General features: G+C 48.5%; 1 protein-coding gene across 3 annotated transcripts in view; it reads right to left on the minus strand.

The window, feature by feature from the left end:
- NHERF2 (NHERF family PDZ scaffold protein 2) overlaps window positions 1-2,912 on the minus strand; it is a 320,949-nt gene extending 318,037 nt beyond the window's left edge. For 2 of the 3 annotated variants that reach the window (XM_078664853.1, XM_078664855.1), the window contains exon 1: window positions 2,563-2,900. In XM_078664853.1, the coding sequence (XP_078520979.1) occupies window positions 2,563-2,772 (210 nt within the window). In that variant the 5' untranslated portion in view covers window positions 2,773-2,900. Of the gene's footprint in view, window positions 1-2,562 lie in introns of all 3 variants that reach the window. The other variant, XM_078664854.1, reaches the window with a different exon arrangement.
- Window positions 2,913-27,109: the final 24,197 nt, after the last annotated feature.

Here is a 27,109-nt window from a genome sequence, read left to right on the forward strand (position 1 = left end):
ATTTCAGTGCGAAGAGACCTACGGGTCAATGTGTGCTTTATACAAGTTGTGACTGCGATCAAAGGTATAATATAGTAAAATATAGCACTGAGGGGTTAGCTTTGAGAAGTAGGTGATTATGTTTTAATGATTAACAAATAGCATGAATGGCAATACGTATATCTCTTGATATTCTGAGGACACAGAAGAAATTGATTAAAGAAGGACAGCAGCAGTTTATGACTTTCCGATAGTATCTGCACAGAAAATGTGCGAAAAGAAGAGTTAAACGGAAGCACAGAAAAGGGAAGATGAGGGGGCATGGTATGGCGTCAAGTTGGCATGGTATGGCGTCAAGTGGGCATGGTATGGCGTCAAGTGGGCATGGTATGGCGTCAAGTGGGCATGTTCAGATGGGAAAGGGTGAAGACAATCAAGGAAGGCTCGTAAGTAGAGGCATGTGTAGGACACCAAACTAGCTGTGGGCTGGATAGTGGATTGCAAGTCTGTTTGGAGGCAGGAACAGTAGAAGAAACGCATACTGGGCTTTAAATATGGCGAGACATTCCCACCACAAATGCAACACGAGTGATGAGGGCAAAGAACAAATCAAAGAAAAACAAAAGAAGAGCTGGGATAATAGTGGCTGCTGTTGTAATTTGGTTCGGAAAGAATTAATTATGTAGCAGGAGAAAGGGTTGTTATAATAAATATGATAAAAAAGGGGGTAGGATGCAGAGCGAAGAATAAGGAAACCAGAATAGATAAATAGAGTGGTTATACGAACTCGGCTGTGGGCCACCTCCGCACTGGGAGTGGAGAGAACACAGTAATATGCAATGGACAGATAAGTACTGTAGTAAGGATGGTAGGCGCCTTGGATCATCTGAGGTCATAGTAATAAGGATAGCAGACAGGGGTTTTGTGAGGAGTGAATAGACCAGTCCCTACATCTGGTGGTGTACCTGCTCTGTACTGGAAGATATGAATTTTAGGAGTAAAGGTAGCTGGAATATTGGGGAATGTGTTACAAAAGATCAGGCAATAAAAGTGGGAAATTAGGTTTCGTCTCTATGTTGAGGAGGGCAGAGAGGAGAAGACAGCATAAAGAACAAATATGTTCTGTGCATGGCCGCATTTTACAAGTTACGAGGATACGAGCTGGAGACCTTGAAACTGAGAATTGGGTGGATAGAAAAAAGAGGCAAAGACGGCTGGATAGAGGCCCTGCAAGTGTTACAGGATAGCTGGATGGGAAACCTGTAAATAACATGAAATGGCATAATGGAAGCAAGTGACAGAGGATGGCTAGGTGTGAAACCTGCAAGAGGCAGAAGATGGCTGGACATGAGCAAGTACGAGAGAATGGGTCGGTGGGACGCCTGCAAGGGGCAGGGTATTGCTGGAAGGGAAGCCAACAACTAACAGAAGATGGTTGGATGGGTACCAGTGTCAGAGGCTTACTGGGTGGGAGAAAGTGACAGAGAAAGGCTGGATAAGTGAAAGAGGACATCTGGGTGAGAAGCCTGCAAGTGTCAGAGGATGAATGGATGGGGAAGCCTGCAACTAACAGAAGATGTCTGGGTGGGAGCAAGTGTCAAGATGATGCCTGGATTGCAAGCCTGCAGCTAACAGAAGATGCCTGGACGGGAGCAACAGACGGATGACGGCTGGGTGTGAAGCCTGCAAGTATCAAAGGATAGCTGGATGAGGAAGCCTGCAACTAACAGAAGATGGCTGGACGGAAAATCAGCAAGTGGCAGAGAACGCCTGGATGCAGACCCAGTAAGCAAGACAGAAAACCGGAATCCAAATATTGCAAACAAAAGAAATTAACTAGGAGGAGACCCTGACAGTGGCAGCAGAAGGTTCAATGGGGTGACTGGGGGACGGGGACCTGTAAGCGACAGAAGATGCCTGGGTGTAAAAGCTTCCTGGACAGAGGATGGCTGGCTAGAGACACTACAAGAGCTCGATAATCATGTCATGCTAAGTGGTATCGGTATCGCCTATGAAATGCTGGAAGACCAAAGGATGGGTATATAAGAAGAGAAACATTAGTACCGGATGGGTTGGTTTGGTACTGGAAGAGGCACTAGACACTTTCCAAAGACGGCAAGAATTGAAGAAAGAGGGTTCAAGTTTTCATTGCAGATTTTAAGTAGACACCATTACATTTCGGTAATAGTTACATCTGTTGTTCACACGGCTTCCTAGCAAAATATGCGGTAGGGTAAGCTATATACAAAACATATACTGCGAACGCAGGTATTATTTAAAAACAATTACTTGTATATGCAAGCGACGCCATAATGTATGTGACACCTTCTGACAAACTTGAATGATTGTTTTACTGACATCACTTTGCATCCTGGGACTTCCAATTCAACGTTCCCTTCATTTATACAACTTTATAAATAAATATATTAGACCCTGTATTGCCCTAGCGTGCAGTGTGCAGTCGGGTAAAAACTGTCAGCGCCGCGCGCTGTGATGTCAGCACAGCGCCTGGAAGGGATGTTTCCAGAAGTTTTAGCACCTGATGCTTCAGGATCACAGGGGTATAAAGGGTGGCGCCAGTACCTGGTGGTGGGTCTCCTTCTCCACGTTGGCCCCGTTCACCTGCACCAGGCGGTCCCCCGCCTTGAGCCCGGCCGCCTCGGCCGCAGAGCCCGGCTCCACCTTGCGTATGTACTGCCCGCTCTTGTTCTTCTCCCCGTGCAGGTGGAAACCATAGCCGCCCTCCCCCTTCAGCATGTGGCAGAGCCGTGGCTTCAGCTGGCTCGTAGACATGATGCCCTCCTGCCCTCCCGGGTCCGGCGGGAGCTCTCAGCGCGGTCCCGTGCCTCCTCCCGTCTCCCGGCCGAGCTCCCAAAAAACTCCGTTGGCGTCTGCCTCTGTTTTCCTCTCGGCTCTAAACTACTGACAACACTGAGACCTCTCACAGCCAATCAGACAGCTAGTTACAGTGACTGACAGTTTTGGGGCGTTACTGGGAGGGGTCACGTCAGTACCGCCCCGGAGGAATCCGATTAGTTAGAAATTGTTGTCAGTCGAAAGAAAGGCCCACCCAGGAAGGGACGTCCGATGCGTTCGGTCTCATTACCATTTTACGCTAGTTTGTTATTGACGCAGCTACAGTGGTATGAGTTACTGCTCGATATCAGCTGCACATCTGCCAGGCTGCGCATTTCTTGCTCGTGCAAATAAAGTGAGGAATAGATGTGGTGTGTAATGGTCTCGCAGTTATTTAATTAAGTGTATACATCACACTTGGATATTTAGTTATAAACATACGTTTTAAAGTTCGTTAACGCGCAGCTTGTACATCGGTAAGCGTTTGTTTTCAATACTGACAAAAACATCACTTTCGTGTACTTTAAGGCTCGCTTTCCCAATAATTCCGAAATTACTTTCTTCGAGCTTGAATAAAATACCGCTAGTTTTCCACAGAATAATAAAATGGTTCAAATACACGATGGTCTCACAGCAGGTAGACGGTGACAAAAATCGCTCCGCGTAGTCCCTCACAAACACTCTGTTCGTTTCAGGTACTCACGGGATAAATTCCAGCATTAAAAAGATGATCTTCGTTGTATATTCATGCTGGCCAACTTCATAAACTCCAGGAGAACTCTGTTGTGCCCATCCTCGTCGCCATAATTGTAGCGGTCTCGCAGTTATTTAATTAAGTGTAGACATCACGCTTGGATATTTAGTTATAAATATAAGTTTTAATGAAATCAAGTAGAGTATATATAATGCATGTAGCTCAATGGAGAACTGCTGGAAGAATGAATCATAACATTCTTACAAACCAGTAGAGAACATAACATTCATTACATGTACACGTTTCTATTACATAGTAATGGTTCTAACAAAGAATTACCTTAAAGGAATATGCAATTACTACATGGTGTTACGGCCAGAGTTGCCGACTTTGGAACTGGGGACGCTAGGCACAAGTCCCTGGTTCGGCTCAACATCCTAAAATTATTGGAAAATCTCCCTGTGCTTAAAAAAAATTCAAACAAATGAGACCTTATGTAATCTTACTTGTGGTGTGCGAGGTCAGGGCCTCGCACGTGGCACTATTAGGTCAATGATGGGCACACACACGTTAGCTGGAGGGTATGCCGGAAAAGACCTCGAGCGGTCTTCCGCGCTTTTATTATATACCTCGGGGCGTGCCCGTCCCGAGGGTGAAGGCATGCGTGTGTGTGTTCGTTACATTGTTGTTTAGAGGCCGGGTGGCTCTCTACATCCCTCCTTCAATTTAGTCTATCTGACGGACTGCTCTTTCACTCAGCTACGGGGAAGTCCACACAAAGTCTCGTAGCCTTTGACTGGGGCCGGGATTGGGCCGTAAGTGATATCGGTGATTGTGTCGGACGGGAGATCCAGCAGCCCCAGCCGGGGTTGCTTCACCGTCACAGGCTGAGGGTGTATGCTCAGACGATTCTCTTCGGGGACTGGTGAGTTGACGTCTGTCTTCGCCTGGCCTGTCAGGGTTCGGGTGTGACACCAAGTCTTGGTCTCCTGATCTTACATCACCCTGACAGCCTGAGTCTGCCTCGGTTGTTTCTTCAGTGTCTCTGGGATTACCATCCGGTCTCCCTATTCTTTTGAAGCAAGACACATTGCGGGTGACAGTCTGTTGGCCTAGGCGGGCGGTCACCATTGTTCCTCGAATCTTTTCAACAGTCCATCTTTCCGGTTCAAATGGGGTCCTGATCTTCCACCCTGGGTGGCGATCTTGCACCACCACGGTGTCCCCTTCCTGTAGCCCAGGTCGTCTGGCATGGCGCCCCTCGCTTGCTTTTTGATTTGTGACGGTTCTCCTAGACTGGATCGCATCACTGTCCCTTATTTCTGGTGTCCAAGTGGAGGACGTGGGGATGTTACCCCTCGGGGCCCTTTTGAACAGGACGTGTGCAGGTGCACATTGCGTGGTACTGTGGGGAGTCTGCCGGTAGGCACTTAGAAATTGGTCCAAAGCTGCCTCTGGGTCTTTGCCATCGCTGACGGCGATCCGGAGGGCCCTATTGAGGGTCCGCATGAGTCTTTCCACTTCGCCGTTCGCCTGCGGCCACAAAGGTGTGATTCTCCGGTGTTTAATCCCTAGTCCTTCCAGATAAGCTTGGAATTCTCTTCCTTGAAAAGGCGGCCCATTGTCCGATTTCACCTCATCTGGGAGTCCCATCGTGGCAAAGATGTGGTCCAGCGCCTTTTTGACTTGCCCGAACGCTGTGGAGGTGAGCAATTCCACGACAGGGAATTTTGAAAACGAGTCTACCACCACCAGCGTGTGTCGACCATCCAGGAAGCTCCCGAAGTCGATGCTCAGCTGAGTCCAGGGGGTCGTCGCCGCCTCTTCTGTGATGACTGGGGCCGGAGCTGGATCCGAACCAGTAATGGTGCAGGCGTGACAGGACCGCACCATGTCGTCCACCATGCGATCCATGGCTGGAAACCACACTTTGTTGCGCAAGCGGGCTTTTGTTTTGGCCATCCCTTGGTGGCCCACGTGAGCTATCGTGAGCACGTGTTGCTGGAGGCTTGCGGGTACAACGATGAGGTGTCCTCGCAGTACGATTCCTTCGTCTCCGATGCTTAGCTCGTGGCGGATCTGCCATAGCTGTTGTCGGGCGTGGCTCACTTCCGGTCGTAGTCCTTGTACTGCATCCAGGAATCGAGTCCAGCTTCCATGTTCAAGGGCTTTCTTGACTCGGGTCAGAGTTTCATCGGTGGCGGTGGCTTCCCCGATTTCCGGCAGGGTGAGTGTGTCCGGGCATGCAGCCATGGACACCATGTGTACAAACTCTTCCACGACTTGCCCATCTGCAAGCGGGATCACCTTTCTGGTCACATCTGGGTGTCTGGACAGATAGTCTGCCGGATTGTGGGCGCCCGGCCGAAAGACCAAGGTAAAGTTGTAGCCTTGTAGCTGGACTGCCCATCGCTCAATTCGCGGGGGGGGGCGAGTCTGGGGGATCCTGTGAACAGTGGCAGGAGTGGTTTGTGGTCGGTTACGATGGTGAAGTGCTGGCCGCAGAGGTATAAGTGAAAATGGTGGCAGGCCCACTTGATGGCTAGCGCCTCTCGCTCGATTTGAGCGTACCGAGTTTCAGTGTCTGTGAGGGCCTTGCTCGCGTACGCCACAGGCCTCCACTCGTCCCGGCCATATTCTTGTAGCAGGACTGCACCGAGGCCTACCGGGCTGGCGTCTACGATTAGTTCGGTTTTCCTGCGCGGTTGGAAGTAGGCCATCGTGGCCTGATCCAGAAGGCTCGCCTTGATTTCCTGGAAGGCCTGGTTTGCCGCGCATGTCCATTCCCACTCCTGATCCTGTTTTGTGAGTGTGCGGAGGGGCTCGGCCAGATCTGCTAAATTGGGTATGAATCGGCCACAGTACGTGGCCATCCCAAGGAAACTTCTTACTTCAGATGGGTTCCTGGGCGTGCTTGCATTCTGGATGGCTTCTGCTTTCTTCGGGTCAATCCGGTGCCCTTCGCGCGTGAACCTGTAGCCAAAGAAGTCTACGGCTTCCTGATAGAATGAGCATTTCGCTCGGTGGAGAGTTAACCCGTGTTCTTGGAGTCTCTGTAGGGTGGCCCTTAGATGGGCGTGGTGTTCCTCCAGCGTGTTCGAGTAGATGAGGATGTCATCGCTCAGATTGATGACCCCACTCAGCCCAGATAGAACTTTCTTAATCGCGTTTTGAAATACCTCGGCCGCTGATGATACTCCGAAGCTTAGCCTCTTGTACCGTCGGAGTCCGACATGAGTAGAGAAAGTTGTGATATATTGGCTGCTTTGTTCGAGTTCCAACTGGTGGTATCCCGCATTAAGGTCAAGTTTGGAGAACCACTTCGCCCCATTGAGGTCGGCGACGATGTCATCCATGGTGGGCGTGATGTGACGCTCCCTTTTCACGGCAGCGTTTGGCAGTCTCATGTCAACACACAGCCTGATGGCGCCAGGCTGCTTGGGTTTGGGGGCCACCACCAGCGGGGATACCCAGGGAGTCGGTCCCGACACCTTCTCGATGACGTCTAGGTCTTCAAGCCTCTTCAGCTCCTCTTCCACCTGAGGGCGGAGGTTGAACGGCACTCTTCGGTGTCTCAGCGCGACAGGACGTATGGAGGTGTCTATGTGCAGTTTGACTTTCTTGCCTTTGAGCTTTCCAAGGCCACTAAATAAAGCTGGGAATTCTTTTAGCATGTTGTCGGCGTGTGATTGATGGACCTGGTTGGCGAAGAAAACCAGTCCCAGATCTTCGGCTGTGTTACAGCTGAGCAATGTGCCTTTCTTCCCTTCGGTGATGTGGAATCGGGCCTCTGTAGTGTACTCTCCATTGCTGATGGTGGTGCTAATGACTCCGCGCAGCAGCAGGGGTTCTGTGCCCCCATAGGTGTATATTCGGGCGTTCGACGGGGCAAGGGGAGGTCTGGGCGACATTTGGTCATACTGATCAGAGTCCATGACATTCACTGAAGCTCCAGTGTCAATGAGTGCCCTGATTTCTGAGCCTTCCACGGATATCGTGCACATGGGGGGTGGTCTTTTCCGGGTGGAGATCCGGCTGACATACGATATCACATATACTTCGTCGTCATCCTCATCTTCATAATGCGGCCTTCGGTCTTGGGTATGCGTGTCAGGAGGTGGGGGTTCTGGTTCCAGCGATAGTTGTCTCACCCTTGAGGTCATCGACCGAGGCCCGTACCCGCCTCGCGACCTCGGGGCATTGGGCCTGTATCTCCCTCCTTGGCACACGGCGGCAAAGTGATTGAGCCTGCCACACTTCGAGCAGATCTTTCCCTTCGCTTTGCACACAGCGGTCGCTGCGTGGTCTCCACCGCAGTATGCACATTGAGCATCCCGGGGTTGCCATTGTCGTGCTCGTCCACCCACTGGTCTTCTTTGTATCGCGTCAACTGTTTCTTCTTTGATGGGCGCCATTTTGGGCGCGGCTGACGGGGCCATGGGGGACCGTAGCGCCAGCTCCATTTCGTCCGCTCTCGAGTCTGACAGTTCATGGGAGCAAGCGAGGACAAGGATGGCGTCCAACGTGATTCCCGGTTGTCTGAGGATGAGCTTTCTGAGTAGTTTCGACCTACACCCCACAATGATTTGGTCCCTTATCTCCTCACGCGGGTCGGTGAATGGGCAGCTGCTGGCCAGCCGGCGCAGCCTAGCGTAGTACATGTCCACAGATTCAGTATCAGTTTGCCACGCCCGCTTAAATTTAAATTTTTCATAGTCAGTGTTCACTTGGGGGTCGAAGTGGGTATTCAGCGCGGCCACCGCCGCGTCGTAGTCATCATCCTCTCCGGTGTTCGGGAGGGACTCGAAGAGGTCGTATATTTCCGGGCCTCCATAGAGGATCAAGAGCGATCTCTTTACGGTGTCGTCCGTTTCTCGGGTACCTTTGAAATACAGGTTCAGACGCCCCAGCCACGCCTTCCACCGCGGTGCTGCAGTAGCGGGGTCTGCAGTTTCACTGAAGGGTGGAATGGGGGCCACCCCGGTATGGGCATGACTGATCACGTGCGTGTCGGCGTCGCGGCGTTGAGGTGGGCCAGCGGGCCCTGGTTGGGCGGCATTGGTGGCAGGCACTGCGGCCGCGCCTCCTGTAGCGTTGTCAGTCATGCTTGTGCCCCTTCACTGGACTCACTTGATGTGGGGCAGGGGTAGTGCCTTGGCAGGTGTCCAATGCACTGTGTTAACAGCAGGCCTTCCTATAATGTTCTTAGGTGCTGTTGGCTTTGCCAGTGTTTGTTTGCTTGCTTTGAACTGGCGTGAGACGGTGTGCTGCTTATCCTGACTCTCCCCCCCCCCAGCGGTGAGCTCCGTTAATATCTCTTCTTATTGTGTCTTCATTTCTTTTCCCAGGCAGAGCAGGAGACAGCGTGGGAGGGCGCAGGGCAGGGCGGGCGTTGGAGGCTCCGCGTGTCTGGGGCCTCGGGGCTGACGTGCGGCGTCTCCCCGCTTCACCCCTCCCCCGCCGGGGCAGCACGCCTCGCGAAGCGCGCGCGCGCTCACGCCACACGCTGGGGCAGAGGGCGAGCCCCCAGGCAGTGACGCACGAAGCGCGGGGGGGCCCAGGCAGGGCCGCAGGGACAGCGCACTCACTCTGCACCAGGGGCAGAAGCAGGCACAGCTCCCGCCGGCTGAACATGCTCCGCGACAGGAGGCGCGTGGGCGGGAGCCGTCAGCGAGCAGAGGCAGCAGGCCGGCGGACGAGCTCCGCGGCCAGGGACGGCACCAGGCAGCCACAGCCGGCGGAAAGCAGCAGGTAGGGAGCGACCAGCTCCGACAGGCGGCCAGGCACGCGCGGGGGCGGTACCGGCCTCGTCGCCAATGTGGTGTGCGAGGTCAGGGCCTCGCACGTGGCACTATTAGGTCAATGATGGGCACACACACGTTAGCTGGAGGGTATGCCGGAAAAGACCTCGAGCGGTCTTCCGCGCTTTTATTATATACCTCGGGGGGTGCCCGTCCCGAGGGTGAAGGCATGCATGTGTGTGTTCGTTACATTGTTGTTTAGAGGCCGGGTGGCTCTCTACATTACTGGCGGTTATGTAAAGAGCTCCAATATTTTCGGGTTGAGTTCGCTTTATAAAAGTGCAAAATAGAAACATGCGGAAAGGGTCACCTCACGTGAACAGGGCACCTAAGGGATTCTGAAGTCAGGGACTGTGAGATTCACATTGTAAAACTTAGGAAGGTGGTGCCTAAAACAGGAAAGCTGAGTTTAGTTTTACAAACTGACTCAATGACAAACTGAACTGACTTCATATAAATCTTTCTATTTATTTTTATTGTTTTCATTATCTTCACAAATTATAGAGCACTATAAGTATTGGAGTAGAAGGCATAGCATTTGTTTAATTGTATTGCGGTATTTATAAACTCACAACCCTAGCCCGAGGAGACAGCGTAGGGCTATCAAGTACATGTCCCCTGTGACGGGAGATGCTCATATAGACATGCTTACAATGAGAAGTGCTGCCACTGTCTGGTATTCCACTGAACACACAATATATATACCAAAAGCGTATAGAATGGGGGAGGTCAAGGGGGAGATACCATTTAAGAAGGTAGAAGAATACTGATGATGTGGGTTCTGAGGTCAACAATGAGGGGGGAAATCCAAGGTACAAAGGTCAAAAGTATTGGGCTGTATGCTGAAAAACCTCTTGATGCTTGTGTTTATAGTAAGTCCAATGCTTTAAATGGGCCGTTAAGGTCCGGTACTCAGTACCTGAACTTTTCTGATTTGAGAGGGAAAGTACCGGCACTTCTCAACACTGCTGCTATGCATTTAATAGGAGAGTACCAGCACTTCTCAGGTGCAAAGAGGTACTCTAAATAGTGAGTACCTGCACTTCTAGATTTCCATTTAAAACACAAAGTCATTTGTATTTCCAGTCCGGCAAGAGATGTGCTCCATGTGCACATGTTTTCAGATATGTTTAGTGGTCAGGTTGTTAGTTTTATCAGGTGATGTGCTTTTTAGCTCACTAACTGGACCTGTCTGCCGCATTTGACACGGTCAACCACACAGTTCTCCTAGCAAGATTGAAGACAGTAGGGGTGGTTGGAGTATCCCTGGAATGGTTTCAATCTTACCTGGCAAATAGACATCAGGCGGTGGCTCTCCCCCCCTATCAAACGGATTTTGCCGAGATCAGGCATGGGGTCCCCCAGGGCTCGGCAATTAGCCCAATACTGTTTAACGCTTACATGCGTTCCCTGATTGCGATCATCAAGTCACACAAGGTCAGCTTGGTAAACTACGCTGACGATACCCAGCTTATTTTATCACTGGAGGGAGACCAAGCGGTCTCGCTGGAAAATGTCCATGCCTGTATGCAAGAAACGGTGCATTGGCTGAAAAACAACAATTTAATGACGATAAAACTGAGATACTCTGCTGTGCAGCAGGTAAAGTCACTTGTTCTCTTCCATTGGGCTTCTGGCTCATCCCCACAGAGACACCTTTGTTACCCGTTACGACGGTACGTAACCCGGGGTTAGCTTTAATGAAAAGCTGAACCTCGAAACTCAAGTAAATAAAATTGTGGGAAGAAGCTTTTCGCTCATCAGGGTACTCTGGAAGATTCTTCTGCTACTACCAACTCAGGTACGAGCACAAGTAGTAAGGAGTGTCATTCTGAGTCGGCGTGACTATGGCAATGCATTGCTGCTGGAGTCCCCAATGCATTTGATTGGGAGACTCCAGAGAATCCAGACTGTGGCGGCAAAGCTGGCCCTATCAAGACCACGACGGTCATCTACATCAATCGCGCTGGCGAAGCTGCACTGGCTCTCTGTACTCCAGAGGATACAATTTAGATCACTTTGCATTGTCTTTAAGGCACTGCACGGGATGGGGCCCATACCGCGGCAGTCTAAGTTCCTCTGGTATGCCCCCACCCGCAGCCTCCGTACCTCTTTGGCTAACCTGGTGAAAATACCCAGGATTAAGCGAGCAAAATCGGGTGGGAGAGCTTTCAGCTTTGCATCAGCACACCTCTGGAATGGTCTTCCAACTGACCTAAGACAGTCGCAGGATCTGTTGAAGTTAAGAAGGAAAGTCAAAACCTTGCTATTTCCTAGAGCGCAGCCGTAGCATAGCAACTTGCTCCCTCTGGAACTATGGTGACAGTGCATATATATCGCAGCGCCAGGATGCCCGTAGGGTTACAGTGCGCTTTATAAGTCTGAATACAATACAATGATTTTCAATTGAATTCAGACATGAAAAGGGGGCTAATGCAGACCCTTCAAGATGCAAGAGATGTGCCTGAACTTTGTTTGGTTGATGATTAATCGGGCAGCTGCATAGAACAAGCATTGGTATATGTATTAGGTTTTGCCTATGTGATTTATAATACTTTTTTTTGGTTGTTAATTTTAGCTTAGTAAACAGTTGTGCAATATAAGTTACTGAAACTTCGTAAAAGTGTTAGGGCTTGTTTATTGAGAAAGGCTTTATGTGCAGTAACAGCATTTTTCTCACAATTATGGATTTGCCGCATTTGCCACATAATCCATCATCAGATGCATAAGCTGCAGATTTTAACCAAACAAAAAAAAGTTTCTAGCCAAAATGATTCAAAAGTTACTGAAAACAGTGACATGGGCATTAGAAAGACAATTAGAACAAAACAGGTGGTGAGTAGACTTCAATGCAGACGGCTTAGTACCATGAGATATATGAATGGTGAAATGAATATTATTAAATGTGTTTTGATAAAACTGGTTAATTACATCGCCTGGATATGACAGAACTCCGGCCTGTAATGTTAAGAGAATTTATGGGCTTCCCAGCGCCGAAGAGCTTGACAACAGTGCATATCCTTGCTCAAGCTGGTATGAAGCGCAATGGAAAAGCAGATCATTATTTGTATGCCCAGAACGCATTTCTTCATGTGTGGCAGACTATACCACACTTTCAGTAGTGCCAGAAATAATGTATTTTCATATTAAAGGTAATTTCTTATCTCCTCTATCCGGTGCAACATGATCTGCATTTATAGATATGGGTATATAAAGTTATACACTATAGTGAAAATATCAGGCCTGTTAGAATTTGGACTGAGATAAGCAAATCAATTTCAGTGGCCAAGATAGGACGAACAGCAGCGTAAACCTTACACATGGGACTGAGACAATGAACCCTTCTGAGAACGCCACTTTTAAACACATTTTCCTCGCTCTGGAGACGAGTTAAGTTTCCATTTATGCTAAAAGTGGTTTTTTTTGTATTTGCAATCATTATGCTTTTCAGAATACTTCAATTAGGTCTTACGCACAAAATGAAAAACCCTCACCGCTACTAATTGTGTTAGCAGTCTTGTTTTAATGTGTAAATTAACTGTTACATGTAGTCTGCAAAGCAGTACAAAAAGTGGTTTTCGTCTGTTAATTTTGCTGTATGGTGGTAATAACCTCAAATTTAACCTTTCGTGTAATAATAAATGCATGTTTGGTAATACATTTGCTGTAAATAACGTGCAACATAATTTTCTCTGGCATAACTATGTACGACATCCACTCGAGTTTTCTCTCGTGGGCTACTTAAATACATGGCGGGAAAAGGCTCTATTATTCTGTCATGTTGTTAGGTTTCACCACAAAAATACAGTTCAGTACATTTCGGTTGTTTAAACAGAGGTTTCTTTAACACCTTCGCTGCAGCTGCTTTTCCGCTGCAGCGCTTAGGGGGCGGGGGGGGCGCGCGGCGCGCCCACGCTGGTGACGGAATCGCTCCGTCACCAGCCTCGGTTGAGCTGTGCTCATGACGGAGCGGTTCCGTTATGGCCCTGCCCGCTCAATAGAACGCGCCACGCAGGCACGAAATCAGCGCTGCGCAGGCGCGTCGAGCGGGCCATGACGGAACCGCTCTGTCATCAGCACAGCTCTACCGCGGCTGATGACGGAGCGGTTCCGTCATCAGCGCGGAAGGGGTTAAGGACTCGCAGTGATGGCAGTTGGTACTAGAAAAGCACGGCACAATCTTTACTGCCACGCTTGCCCTTCTTATGCTTTACATCACTAGTCAATCAAAATCTAATCTATAGCGCTTTATACGCAAGGGTGACTAAGTGGTTCACCCTCTGGTACTAATTGCACTGGTATTACCAAAACTAATGGTAACATCTCATCTGCTGTAAGGGACGGAGGACGACTGTAGCGTTGAGGAAGTGTAGCTTGGGTGATGGAGGTGGAATGTGACGGGACTGGAGAGCAGTGATGGAGAGTGGCATATTGGATGTGGAGAATGGTGGATCTGGCAGGTTTTGGTAGCAGTGTGTGGAGATTATGCATAGTGGTGGTAGGGGAAGAGTGGCACAGGTGGACACTGATGGTAGTGGAGAGTAGTGGTATTGGAGAGCATGCTTGTGGAGAATAGTGATGGTGGTCACCTGAACACCAGACACCCAGACACACGCTAAGGTAAAAGTCATAAATAGAGATTGGACTGTAACATTTCCAACAATTTTGGCAGGTTAGTCTCACATTGGTAATTGAAGAAACAATTCCTTTAACAAACAGAAGTCTCTTTTTGCAAGGGTCTCCTCAAGATTCTGTAAAGCAATATATTTGGTCTATTGAAAACCACCCCCATAAGTCATGAAATATACAGATGCCTACGTGTAATTATGGATAGGGTGGAAGCACGCCTAGATCCTGGGTGTCAGTCAGTCAGTCAAATTTGCTTTATTCGAGGTAAAAACTCATAAAAGCACAGTTCATTTAAAACCGTTTTCATTCTTGATAAAAGATATAAAATATATTTACAAACTCCAATACATTTCATTATTAACCAAGTTACATAAAAGGAGCAGTAGTTACATATTGGGAATTTAAAAAGAATACAGCATTTTGGCTTTACTAATATTAAAAAAACCAACAATAAACAATCAATACATATAATAGTACGACCAATGAGGACCCATCAACATAGTCAAAACATTCCTTGTAACTAGCACAGAGACATAGAAGTGAGGGCTTGATCTCAACCAACCTACTATCATGCTATCAATTTCCTTCTGATGTCCCATGCCCATCCCAAGAATTTTGCAACCGTCACAGATACAACCGGCTGAGTACTAGTACAGATTATTCTTAAAGCCACCTTACTCTCTCTCGTGCCAAGCAGTTTGCACATCGCCCTTAACCAGACACGACGGGGTGTTGAATATACCCCACAAACAAAAAGAAGGTGGGCAATGGACTCGATTCCATTATTACAAGCTGGGCAGATATTAGAATTAGCTTCTACCCATCTTCCTGTTAGCGATCTAATTGGGAGCGACCCCACTCTAAGCTGGAAATAGAGTTTCCTGTCCTGGGGCCTAGCTATAATGTCCCAATAAGGCTCCAGGGACGGGGAGACCTTCGCTTCCATGAAGCGACCTTCCAGGGAGGTGGGATCTGCATCATTCCAGTCTCGGTGTGCTACCATTTCCCAATACCTTGTTTTTATGGTGTCTTTAGTCGGGAATTGAGCCAGCTCTGGATTCTCCCATAATCCCTTCATGCCCATTTTTTCCAGTGATCTACGCAAATCCTTTAGCCAGCCTATCTTATGGAATTTATCCATTTTAATCACATCCAGGAAGCCCCTCGCATAATGCGCAAGTTCCGGGGTAACCCAGATGCGCCGCCAGTATAAAATTGGTCGTAGCCTAGCCATATCAGATATTTTATTTTATTTATTTTATTTATTTGCTTGTTAAGCGCATGAATCAATTCCCGAAGGGATATCTCTGCGCTGGTGCTAGCATTTAGAGGGTTACTGCAAAGAATAAGGCTGAAGAGGAAGACCTGATAAATCTAAGGCATGGTGAAAAGGTAAGTTTTCAGTTTCTTCCTAAATAGTTCTTGGCTCCTAGTCTGTTTTAGTTCAGTGGGCAGGGAATTCCAGAGAATAGGTCCTTTGTAGGACAGTGCTCGGCCTCCTTGTCTGGCCCTTCTAATCTTTGGGACCTGAAGCAGGAGATGGTTGCTGGATCGAAGTGTGCGGCCAGGGATGTAGGGCAGGAATTTTTCTTTTAGATAGCTGGGGCTGGTGCTAAACAGGCATCTGTATATAACGTTACAGATTTTAAATTTGATGCGCTGCTTTACGGGTAGCCAATGAAGTTGGCGAAGTAGGGGGCCGGACGGCGTTCTGGGAGGAGCATTGAGGGCCAGTCTAGCCGCCGTATTCTGGACAACCTGAAGTTTGTCTAGCTGTGCTTCATTTGCTGAGATGTATAGACCATTGCAGTAATCCATTCTGCTTATGATAAGGGTCTGGATGAGAGTCTTCCTATGGTTTGGGGGTAGAAACGGGAAGGCTCGTCTCAGGAGCCCCACCACATGGAGGCAAGCACCTGCTACTTGCGTGGTGTGCTCTTTAAGCAGAAGCGCCTGGTCTAGCTTGACACCTAGGTTTTTTGCTGTTTGTTTGGGATAGGGGATGGGGCCTAATTCCAAAGGCCACCAATCTGGGGACCAGAGAAGGGTTGCCCCTCCAAACAGCATGACCTCCGTTTTGGATACGTTGCATTGTAAAAAAATTTTAGCCATCCAGTGTGCTACAGCCCTCATCCCGTCTGCAAATGATGACTGAATTGCCGGAGTGAGGGTTTGGAAGGGAAATAGCAACTGGGTGTCGTCAGCGTATGATACAGGAGTAAATCCAAAAGATCTTATCAGATTAGCTAAGGGGGCCACATAAATGTTAAACAATGTTGGGCTGAGACACGAGCCCTGTGGCACACCCTTAGTTAGCTCCCTTGATGGTGATGAATGGGAGCCCAGTCTGACACCTTGAGTTCGGTCGGAAAGGAAGCTGTGCAGCCATGATAGAGCTGTTCCTCCTACCCCTACACTGCTCAGTCTTTCGAGAAGGAGAGCATGTGATACCGTGTCGAAGGCAGCGGACAGGTCCAACAGCACTAGAATCACGGATTCCCCCCTGTCCAGTGACATCCTGATGTTATCGGTCACGGAGAGGAGGGCTGATTCAGTGCTGTGGTTGGGCCTGAAACCAGATTGCGAGGGGTCCAGGCCCTCCGCTGCCTCGATGTAGTTCGACAAGTGAGTATTCACATGCTTCTCGGTAAGTTTACCGAGATAGGGTAGGAGGGAGATGGGCCTGAGGTTCGATAGATCAGACCAGGGCAGTGTGGTATTTTTCCGAATTGGATTTACAACTGCTTGTTTCCACTCAGATGGCACCCGTCCTTCACTAAGGGATTGATTTATGATGGTTTGTAGAAGGGGGCCTAGGAAGGAGTTGAGGGGGGCCATCATTCTTGCGGGTATGAGGTCGTTAGGAGAGCCAGATTTTATATGATTAGTTAGATGATGGAGATCGATGTCAGATATTGGGGGAAAGGAGAGTAGAGATATTGGTTTATGTTGTACGGCAGTGTTAGCGGAGATGACATTTAGAGCAGGGCTGCAAGTACTGGTAGAAGTGTTGTTCAGGATTTTGTCGTAGATCAGGTTGATTTTATTCTAAAAAAACAGAGATATCTCTTCACAAAGAGGCAGTGAGAAATCGTCCAAGCTAACACATGCTGTGGGTTTCACAAAGGATTCGAGTATCTTATATAATTCCTTTGATGAGTTGCCGGCCTCTGATATTTGCTGGGCCAGGCTAAGCTTGCGCGCTGTTTTAATGTTTTTGTAATATTTGGACTGTGCTTTTAGATAGGCACTCTTGTCATCTGGGAGGTGCGACCTCCTCCACTTCTTCTCCAGCCTTCTACACCCTTGCTTCTCACTTCTTAAGGTGTCTGTGTACCATTTTTCCTTTTTGTGAGTGGGAAATTGTTTGTGAAGTTTTAGCGGGGCTACTTTGTCTATAGCCTTCAGAAGAGAATCCTTGAAACTGGATAGAGTGTCTTCTACATTATCAGATGCGAGGGATATGGGTTTTTCCCAGACCTTCTGTAGTCCTTCTACGGTAACTTTATGCCACTGACGTCGCCATATGGGGGGAAGAGTTTTATGGGATGGCAGTTTGGTTGCTATTGGGAGATTAAATTCTAGTAGATGGTGATCTGTCCAGTCCAATTGAGAAGTGACTATACCGGACAGGGTGGGGCCGTTAGAGAAAAGTAAGTCTAGTAGATGTCCCCCTTCATGGGTGGGATCAGAGTTGTGAAGTTGGAGCCCTAGAGCAGACATATCTGCGAGCAAGGCTTTGGTTTCACTTAGTTCTGGCTTGTCTACATGAGTGTTGAAGTCGCCTAGAAGGATAAAGTCTTCCTTAGCTCTGATGTAGGGTGCCAGTAGTTCCATGAGAGAGAGGGAGAACCCAGCATTGGGTCCCGGTGGGCGGTATATAAGTGCCCCTTTCATGGTTAGTTTAGAAGAGATATTGATCCTAAAAGACATGAATTCTAGACTGGGGCTGCATTGTTTCTCTATAATGGTGACTTTCAGGTGTTCCTTATGAATGATCGCTAATCCGCCACCTATCTTGACTGGCCGGTCCATATTTAAAAGCTTGTAACCTGAAGGGATAGCGATCGTAATGGCTGGAGTTGTGTGGGGTTTGAGCCATGTTTCTGTCAGGAAACATAGATCTGGCTGGGATGAGTGAAGAAGATCCCATATCTGAACTTTGTTCTTAGGCAGGGACCGGACGTTTAGCAGTGAACATTGAAGTGTTTTTTTAAATTTACTAGCTTCAGTAATGCTAGGGTCTGGATGGGGTCGGATATTGGCTTGGTAATGACATAGTTTGCAAGAGAAAGGGCCTTCGGGATAAGTCCAATTCTCATTCTTGCGGCATAGTGACTGAGCTGGTTGCAGGGCCAGGAGATTTGCGGCGGAATACCTGATGGGACTCTGTAAAGCTGGATATGGCTTTCCTACCTAAATCATAGCGTAGTGGCTTCATGGGTGTACTTTTAGGGAGGCCAATAAGGTTTCGCAGGAATTTGTTTTCAACAAGCGTTAGAGGGGCCAAGTTGTCGTAGCCCACTAGTTCGGCGCCGTAAAGCGCCGCGCCAAGAGCTTTGGCCTCGTACACCTGGAGAGCTGGCGAAATCGGTTTGGTCAGGGATTTCTTGTGTTCAGCACTTATAGCCCCAGCATTTTGGCGAAGTTTAAGGGCTGCCATTTCAGTGTGCTTCCCCCATTTTACGCCCTTAGCTATGTGGATTCCCAGGTAAACGAAGTCCGAGACCATTTCCACTCGTTGGCCATCCATAAAGAAGTTCCCTTTAAAGCTAGCATGAGGGTTAAATACCATGAGCTTCGTTTTAGTTACGTTTACTTCAAGCCCACGATCAACACAGAAACCCTCAAAGATTTTTAACGATACAGAAAAGGGGGTGGTGATGAACAGAGTGTCTGAATTAAGCAGACCACTCTTACCCAGTCCAAAGATCAGGGCTTGATCCATCACCGTTATTTATCTCACTGCCCCATCCCAGCTCAGAACCTGGCTATATGCAAATTAGTCTGTCCCTGGCCCAGTGCATCATGGGAACAGGGCAGACCAAACTACAAAGCCAATTCTTCACCAGAAAGGAGACAAGCTACCGGGGACCGGTTTCTGGCATTTCAGCCTCTTCGGCCCGGCTTGCTTGAATCCTGATGGAGCAGTGAGAAAGGGACTCATGTCTGAGTATACCCTGCCACACCTATAGTGGCCAAAAACGATACAGAAAAGGGGGTGGTGATGAACAGAGTGTCTGAATTAAGCAGACCACTCTTACCCAGTCCAAAGATCAGGGCTTGATCCATCACCGTTATTTATCTCACTGCCCCATCCCAGCTCAGAACCTGGCTATATGCAAATTAGTCTGTCTCTGGCCCAGTGCATCATGGGAACAGGGCAAACCAAACTACAAAGCCAATTCTTCACCAGAAAGGAGACAAGCTACCGGGGACCGGTTTCTGGCATTTCAGCCTCTTCGGCCCGGCTTGCTTGAATCCTGATGGAGCAGTGAGAAAGGGACTCATGTCTGAGTATACCCTGCCACACCTATAGTGGCCAAAAACGATACAGAAAAGGGGGTGGTGATGAACAGAGTGTCTGAATTAAGCAGACCACTCTTACCCAGTCCAAAGATCAGGGCTTGATCCATCACCGTTATTTATCTCACTGCCCCATCCCAGCTCAGAACCTGGCTATATGCAAATTAGTCTGTCCCTGGCCCAGTGCATCATGGGAACAGGGCAGACCAAACTACAAAGCCAATTCTTCACCAGAAAGGAGACAAGCTACCGGGGACCAGTTTCTGGCATTTCAGCCTCTTCGGCCCGGCTTGCTTGAATCCTGATGGAGCAGTGAGAAAGGGACTCATGTCTGAGTATACCCTGCCACACCTATAGTGGCCAAAAACGATACAGAAAAGGGGGTGGTGATGAACAGAGTGTCTGAATTAAGCAGACCACTCTTACCCAGTCCAAAGATCAGGGCTTGATCCATCACCGTTATTTATCTCACTGCCCCATCCCAGCTCAGAACCTGGCTATATGCAAATTAGTCTGTCCCTCGCCCAGTGCATCATGGGAACAGGGCAGACCAAACTACAAAGCCAATTCTTCACCAGAAAGGAGACAAGCTACCGGGGACCGGTTTCTGGCATTTCAGCCTCTTCGGCCCGGCTTGCTTGAATCCTGATGGAGCAGTGAGAAAGGGACTCATGTCTGAGTATACCCTGCCACACCTATAGTGGCCAAAAACGATACAGAAAAGGGGGTGGTGATGAACAGAGTGTCTGAATTAAGCAGACCACTCTTACCCAGTCCAAAGATCAGGGCTTGATCCATCACCGTTATTTATCTCACTGCCCCATCCCAGCTCAGAACCTGGCTATATGCAAATTAGTCTGTCCCTGGCCCAGTGCATCATGGGAACAGGGCAGACCAAACTACAAAGCCAATTCTTCACCAGAAAGGAGACAAGCTACCGGGGACCGGTTTCTGGCATTTCAGCCTCTTCGGCCCGGCTTGCTTGAATCCTGATGGAGCAGTGAGAAACCTCCTTTTCTGAATCTCAAAGATTTTTAAGGCATGCTGCAGACCACTAGGGGTTTTGGATATGATGAGCGTGTCGTCTGCAAATAGTAGAATGGGCGTTTTCACTCCATCCAAGGTAGGAGCGTGTACGGAGCCAGACAGCATACGCTCAACTACCCCATTAATATACAATGAAAAAAGCGTTGGGGCCATGGCACAGCCTTGGCGCACACCCCGCTCAACTTGAAACTCAGCAGTGACCTGCCCATGCCTCCCCCACTGGATGTTAGCATAGTTTGACTCATGTAGTCTCATTGTTAGTGATAAGATTTCCAGCGGCATGCCCATCCCAGCTAACACTTACCATAGCAGGGACAGGGGGACTAGGTCGAAGGCTGCTCGTAGATCAATAAAAGCAGCATACAGACTACCCTTCCCCAGCTGCACTACCTTCCAATGAAGCAACGTAAACCGGAATATCTGGTCTGTGGTACTGGTTAGCCTGCGAAAGCCAGCTTGATAAGGAGACAAGATGTTATTTCCTTCTACCCAGACCATGATTTTTGCTAGAGTCATTTTACCTATCACCTTTTGTACCGTGTCTATTAAACTGATGGGCCTGTAATTCCCTGGGAGTGTCTTGTCTCCTATTTTGTACACAGGGATTATTACAGCCCCTTTCCAAGACTTTGGTACAGGTGCCCCTAGCGCCACCGCATTAGCTAACTCCAGAATATACCTGCCCCATCGCATTTTCTCATGAAGGAAGACATCCGCGGGGACCCCATCAGGTCCGGGTGCCTTCCCCCGGGCAACTGTGTCCAGGGCCTCAGCTACGTCAGCGTTATTAAAAGGAGGGACAGCGAATGTTATAATGGCTACAGGCCCCAGATCTTGTCCTCGGGACAACACTTATATTGGGGTCCAAAATAATCTAGCCAACTAGTCTGGGAGACATGGTTTGACGGTGGATCTGGGAGACCTCCCTTCCCCCACTTGACGATATTCCAGAATAATCTGGAGTCCTTAGCAGAACTGGCAGCTTTAAGGTCTTGCCAGTGCTGTTCGTCCCATTGCTTCTTGGCCATGATTAGACTGGCCTTGTAGGTTCGTCTTGCTTCCCTGACGGCTGTAGGGTCTCTCTTTTTAATCGCTGTTCCCAGAGAAGTTCTAGCCGTCTTGCAGACCGCATTATACCACCCCATTTTTGGTGGGCGATGGTTCTAGCCTGAGGGGTGTGGGGCTCTCTTGTAGAAATGACCCTTGATAACATCAATGCAAATTAGTGATTTTGTCCAAATCAATTCCACTCCCAGATTCCATGCTCATTATGGCATCCATAGCCGCCATAGTACTGTCTAGATTTCTACTAATACTTTCTAGCACCTCGCTGTTCATTACAATTTTGGGCCACTTGACCCTCCTCATATCATTCGTAGGAACGATCTCCACCACAGCTTCTTCGACATTACTTTCAGCATTATTTTGCCCTTCTCGATCCCCCCCCATAGCAGATGAACAATACATAGAGGGTTGTGGTCACTCTCCTGTCTACTGACCACCTTCATATCACTCATCAAGTGCCAGATTGCCAGATTAGAGATGGCATAATCAATCCTGCTTTGCAAGCGACCATTATCAAAAGTGTTGGCCCCATGGCCGTCGCTTGCTGATCTTCCATTCAAAGCCCTGAGCCCCTTTTCGCTACATACACCATTCATCTGGATTATGCCTGCTGTCCATCTACTTACAGGTTTTAAATCCAATTTGGGGATCCCCCACTCGGAGTCTACATCCTCCCCAGAGTGCCAGTCACCTACAGAGAGAGGCTCAAAGGTCATATTCAGATCCCCAGCAATAAATATATTATTCTCACTTGGCTGGGCACCAATTAGGCGGTCAAGGGCTGTCAAAACCTGGGATTTCCCTCCATCCGTCCCTCTTACATATATATTGTAGATGTCTAAGAAAACCCCCAGCCCCATGCTTATCCTGATCAGCTGGATGTCATTGTTTCCGGTTGGGAGCTCCTCTGCTCTATCAAAGAGTGCCTGCCGGGCCCAAATAGTTAGGCCCCCTTTCGGCCGTCCCTTGGGGCCCTTGCATGCTGGTATACAAAAATTCAGGAAACCCAAGAGAAACAAGGGCTCACAGTCCCACGTCTCCTGGAAAATGCAGAGATCGAATCCAGTTATACAAGAGACCCATTCAGGTGAATGCTCCTTGGACCCCAATCCCGCTACATTCCAGGAAACTATTCTACCCGACGCTCTAGTAGATTGGCACCACAGGACTAGGGGGGCTAGAGGCTGTGCCCTTTGGTCATGTACACTTGAGGAACCCTGGCCACACCAGATCCCGTCCCACCCCCATCACTAAATACTTCCACCTCTGCTAGGGGAAAACCTGTCAGACCCAGATAGTCAACCCCCTCTGCCGTACTACGGGTTGTTCTATGCTCGCTACCTCTAGGTTCCTGTTGATCTATAAACCTTTCACCCTTCCTTCTATTAGAGAGTCAGTCAATGGAGTTAAGCCCAGACCTATCAGACCCATGTCTAATATCCCTTGCAGGCATGGCTACAGTGAGTGAGAGTGGAAGGGGAAGCATTTTCCTCAACTGTATGCCCGAGTGGGATGGGGCTTGATCTAAATTCTAGCATGAATAAGTACTCTGCCAAATTGTCAGTAGACAAAGTTAATTCAATGGCATCATGCGAGGCCCCAGGGTGGCTTATTATCCTTACTCTGACTATATCATCTCTAATAACAGATCAACACCCTCTGACATACCGTAGCCAATGAATGGCCTTGTTTGTCAGGGAGTCTACCCCTTCTCTTGGACAATTTGGTGACACATGATACTTGGGCACATTAGTCATGTATATTATATTTGAGGCGATGATACCCTTCGTAGGTACTTGATTCACAATGGGCACTAAGTTGTAGGTTAAAGGCCCTTTAGGGCCTGGTGTAGTACCACGGGGCTGAACCCCTGCCAGCGTTCCTGGCTCTTTATATAGGGAAGGCCCTGCAAAGCCTCTCCCCCCATTACAGCCCCTCTGAGGCCTCTGGGTGCTACAACTAGACTCCTTTACTGCCTTATTTTCTTTCACGGGGCATTCTAGCCTATTCTTAGTAGGGACAGGGGTCGAGTTTGAACTATTCGGTCCCCCCTCTGCATTAGCAACCCGATGTATCTTGCTACTTGTAGCAGCATTTTCCCCTGCTATTAAATAGGTGCCTTTAGAGGGTTTAATTGGATAGGCTGTAGTTGTTTTATGTAAAGCCCCTGGCTGAGGCCAAGAAGCACCCTGGTTGGCATTTGGAGTTGTTACCAAATTAAACATTAGTTTTTTCAGGCCCTCTATCTCGTCCCTAAGCAGTGAGACTTGATTAACCAACTCCCTAATAGTTCCTGGATTATCACTTGGGGGTGAGCAATTACAGACATAAGTTGTGCCCGGTAGAGGCGAGCTAACAATACCACTACTAGGGGTTTCATTTTCAGCATCTCGCTGTATCTCAGCTAGTACTTGATACCTATTAGAGCATGGTATAGGGTCATTACCTATCACAGGAATGACCGGGGGTTTTCCACACTTAAAACATTTGGGGGAGCATTGACCCTTTCCCCCATTAAGCGACCTTCTTCCCCAGGCTGTTTCAAGGAAACCGGCTTTGATTTGGCATTATTTCGAAACATTTCAGGGATTGTAACAGTTGGACCAACAACCTCAGATAAATTAGACTTTGAAGCCCCAACCTCCTTAACCGGCTCTATAGCCTCTGAAAGACCCAGATCAGCAGATAGAATATCTTGGCAATCATCAATTATAGTGTCAATTTTGTTCATGAGGCAGTTCATCGCAGCGTGCTTAGGTGGGCCCTTTACTTTCTTCTTCTTACAATGTTTTTGGCGCTTCGCTGTCTCAATAGCCACCCCTCCTCCTTCCATCGCTTTACGCTTGCCCATCTTTAGGTACAGTAGACTAGTTCACACACGCCCCTATATTCCGATATTTGGAAAGCGCTATGTACCTTTAGTTCTATTACACCTCACCCTAGGTCCTTAGCGACGTTGGATCACAGGCGGAATTAGGGATGTGGCCTGTCCCGTCCTCGGCCGTCCACGGACGGCCACAGACGGCCGGCCCTTTGCCCGGGCTTAGCCCGCGCGCGTCCCGCGACGCGGGACTTCTCTCCACCTTTTCAAGCACCTCCTGGCGCAAAATCCTTAGGTGGGCCGAGTCAGGTCAGCCGTGGGGAGTGAATGGACTCGTGGTCTCCCCCCTCGGCGGCCGCGCACGGATGTCAGAGTGCAGCGGCGGCGGGGGAGACCTGCAAAAGGCTGCTCGGTGTTCTGTTGCACCCCTTTCCACCTCGCAGCCCCCACGGAGACACTGGCAAGGTTGTGGCGACAGTCAAGGGGACCCAGGTAAATGGCGTCAAAAAAGGTCAGTTTCCGAGTTTGTAAATAGGAGCACCCGCATCATGCTCGCCTTTCCAGTTCCGTGGGTGTCAATTGAGAGGGGTCAGCGTTGTATGTAGTATAAAGGGCATGTGTGCCTTCAGCAAGGTTTTAATTTTGCCACTGTTTGAAAAAGGCGTGCCTGGACTCTAAAACAAGTGCAAAACCTAAAAAGGGTTGGGACACAGACTAGGTAAGCATTTCTCCCAGTGGGGCCATTAGCGCCAGTATTTGAATGGGGGAGGGGGGCAGAGAAAATACAGGAAATTGATTTCAGAATTAAAATAATGAAAACAAGTGAGAACTAATGATTTGGTATTTCCTGGAGATTCTGTCCTTTAACAGTTGACATACTTTCACGTCGACATCAATAAGTTCCAAAAGCAGCAATTATTTGAAGAGGGTTCTGAAACCAACCCAAATGTGGTCTCTTAAAAGGGCCAAAAGTCTTGAAAAAAAACAGACAGTGCAATATTTTTTTTACGAAGGGCCAACTCCTGGTGGAAGGGTTTGAGGAAAGAACCCAATGGAATGAGGAGACAGTTCTTAAACCTCATGCATGAGAGGAACAAAAGCGACTCGATTTTATTACAATAAGCGTGTAAATAAATGTTCAAACCAGTGCAATACGATTAGATGTTTTTGTTGGGGGAGGAGGAGGCTGGATCATTGGGTAACATGGATTCCTCTGGCTAAATTGGGATTAAAAAATCACTTGCATGACTCTCTGGTTCCCCCCCTTTTTAGGTCGAGCCTAGTGCCGCGAGAAATCGGTCTGCACTTTTGTTACACTCGTGCTTGTGCTGGCATCCACCTTGCGGGAGCGAGCAGCGGCGCGCAGGGGCCACCTGTTTTCAATTAGCGTGGACAGCAGGAGGACCGCGCAGCATGTTTTCTTTAATAAACACTGTGCCTGTTGCACTTTAAAAAAGAAAAAATAGCCACAGCTCTTAACAGCTCTCCTTTTTTTGTAATCTTTCTTCTTCTCCTTTCTACTCTCTATCGCTCCATCTCGGACCTCCTCTCGCTCCCCGCATCTCTCCACTCCTCACCCATCACAAAGGGGTATTTATGTTTTGCAGTTTTATATAGCGCGAGCGCGGCCTGGAGGTATTGCAGCCCTTTATATGAGCAGAGCACCAGTTACATCACAACATTTTTGTTTGGCACGGGCAGATTAAGTGATTTACCCAGAATCACAGGATGTTAAAATGACGCCGAGACTCAAGCACGTTTTCCCACTGCCCAAGTCTGCAGCGCTGGCCGTTAGACCACATCCTCGTCCCTTAAGGGGCGGGGGCATGGGCAGGCTTTATAAGAGCCCTTCACCGGAGGCGTGGTACTTACATGGCCGCGTGGTATGCCTGGTACATGTCAAGTGCTATTGTGTGCTTGACCAATCACGAAATGGCCTTTCTGGGCAAAGAAAACTGCATGTAGCTGGCAATAAGATACTTTTAAACAGTTGAAATAGCCACCATGTCCTGCACCATAATAAATAAAACACTTGATAGGGTACATTTAAAAGTAAGATCCTTCCTATCGCGACCTTGGAGTCATGGCGCGGTTGTTCCATTGTAATGAAATAGTATCTCGGGTAATGGTTCCCCAATTTTAAACCTTATTCCGCACATATATTGTTCTGAAACAAGCTACTGCCATTTACTCCAGAGGGGAGGCCACTGCAACAGTGGGAGTGCCTAGAAGCAAGCAAATCGCTTACTTCAGGTAGTGAGTGCTCTAGAAGACCTTCATTACCTTAGTAAGGTTGGTGTTTCACTGGGATGGTTGATCTTACTTTCAGAGCTTAGTGGGTGTAGTTGCAAGATCATTAACAAGGCACTTTTTAGTCTCAAGTTCTGCCTTTGTTCTCACATTAGAAATACAATAAAAATGTGAAAAATATATTACTGTCAAAGCATACCTAGTAGTGTGAAATGGATTGCAAAAATCCTCCCATATTCTGATGTTGCTTAACAAACTTCCTTTTTCCTTTCCACGTGTTCCAGTGTTGTTGAGCAGCATCCTCCTCCCAGCCCTTCATTGATCTGATGCCCAGGGCCTGCTCTTCCGGTCCACTATGAACACTACCCTCTACTTGGTAATTAAGAATGTAAACAAGACAATCCTTTACTCCTTATATGTAATGAGTGTCCACCAGCCCAC

This window comes from Lissotriton helveticus, chromosome 10 (genome assembly GCF_964261635.1).
Source record: "Lissotriton helveticus chromosome 10, aLisHel1.1, whole genome shotgun sequence".
Classification (NCBI taxonomy): domain Eukaryota; kingdom Metazoa; phylum Chordata; class Amphibia; order Caudata; family Salamandridae; genus Lissotriton; species Lissotriton helveticus.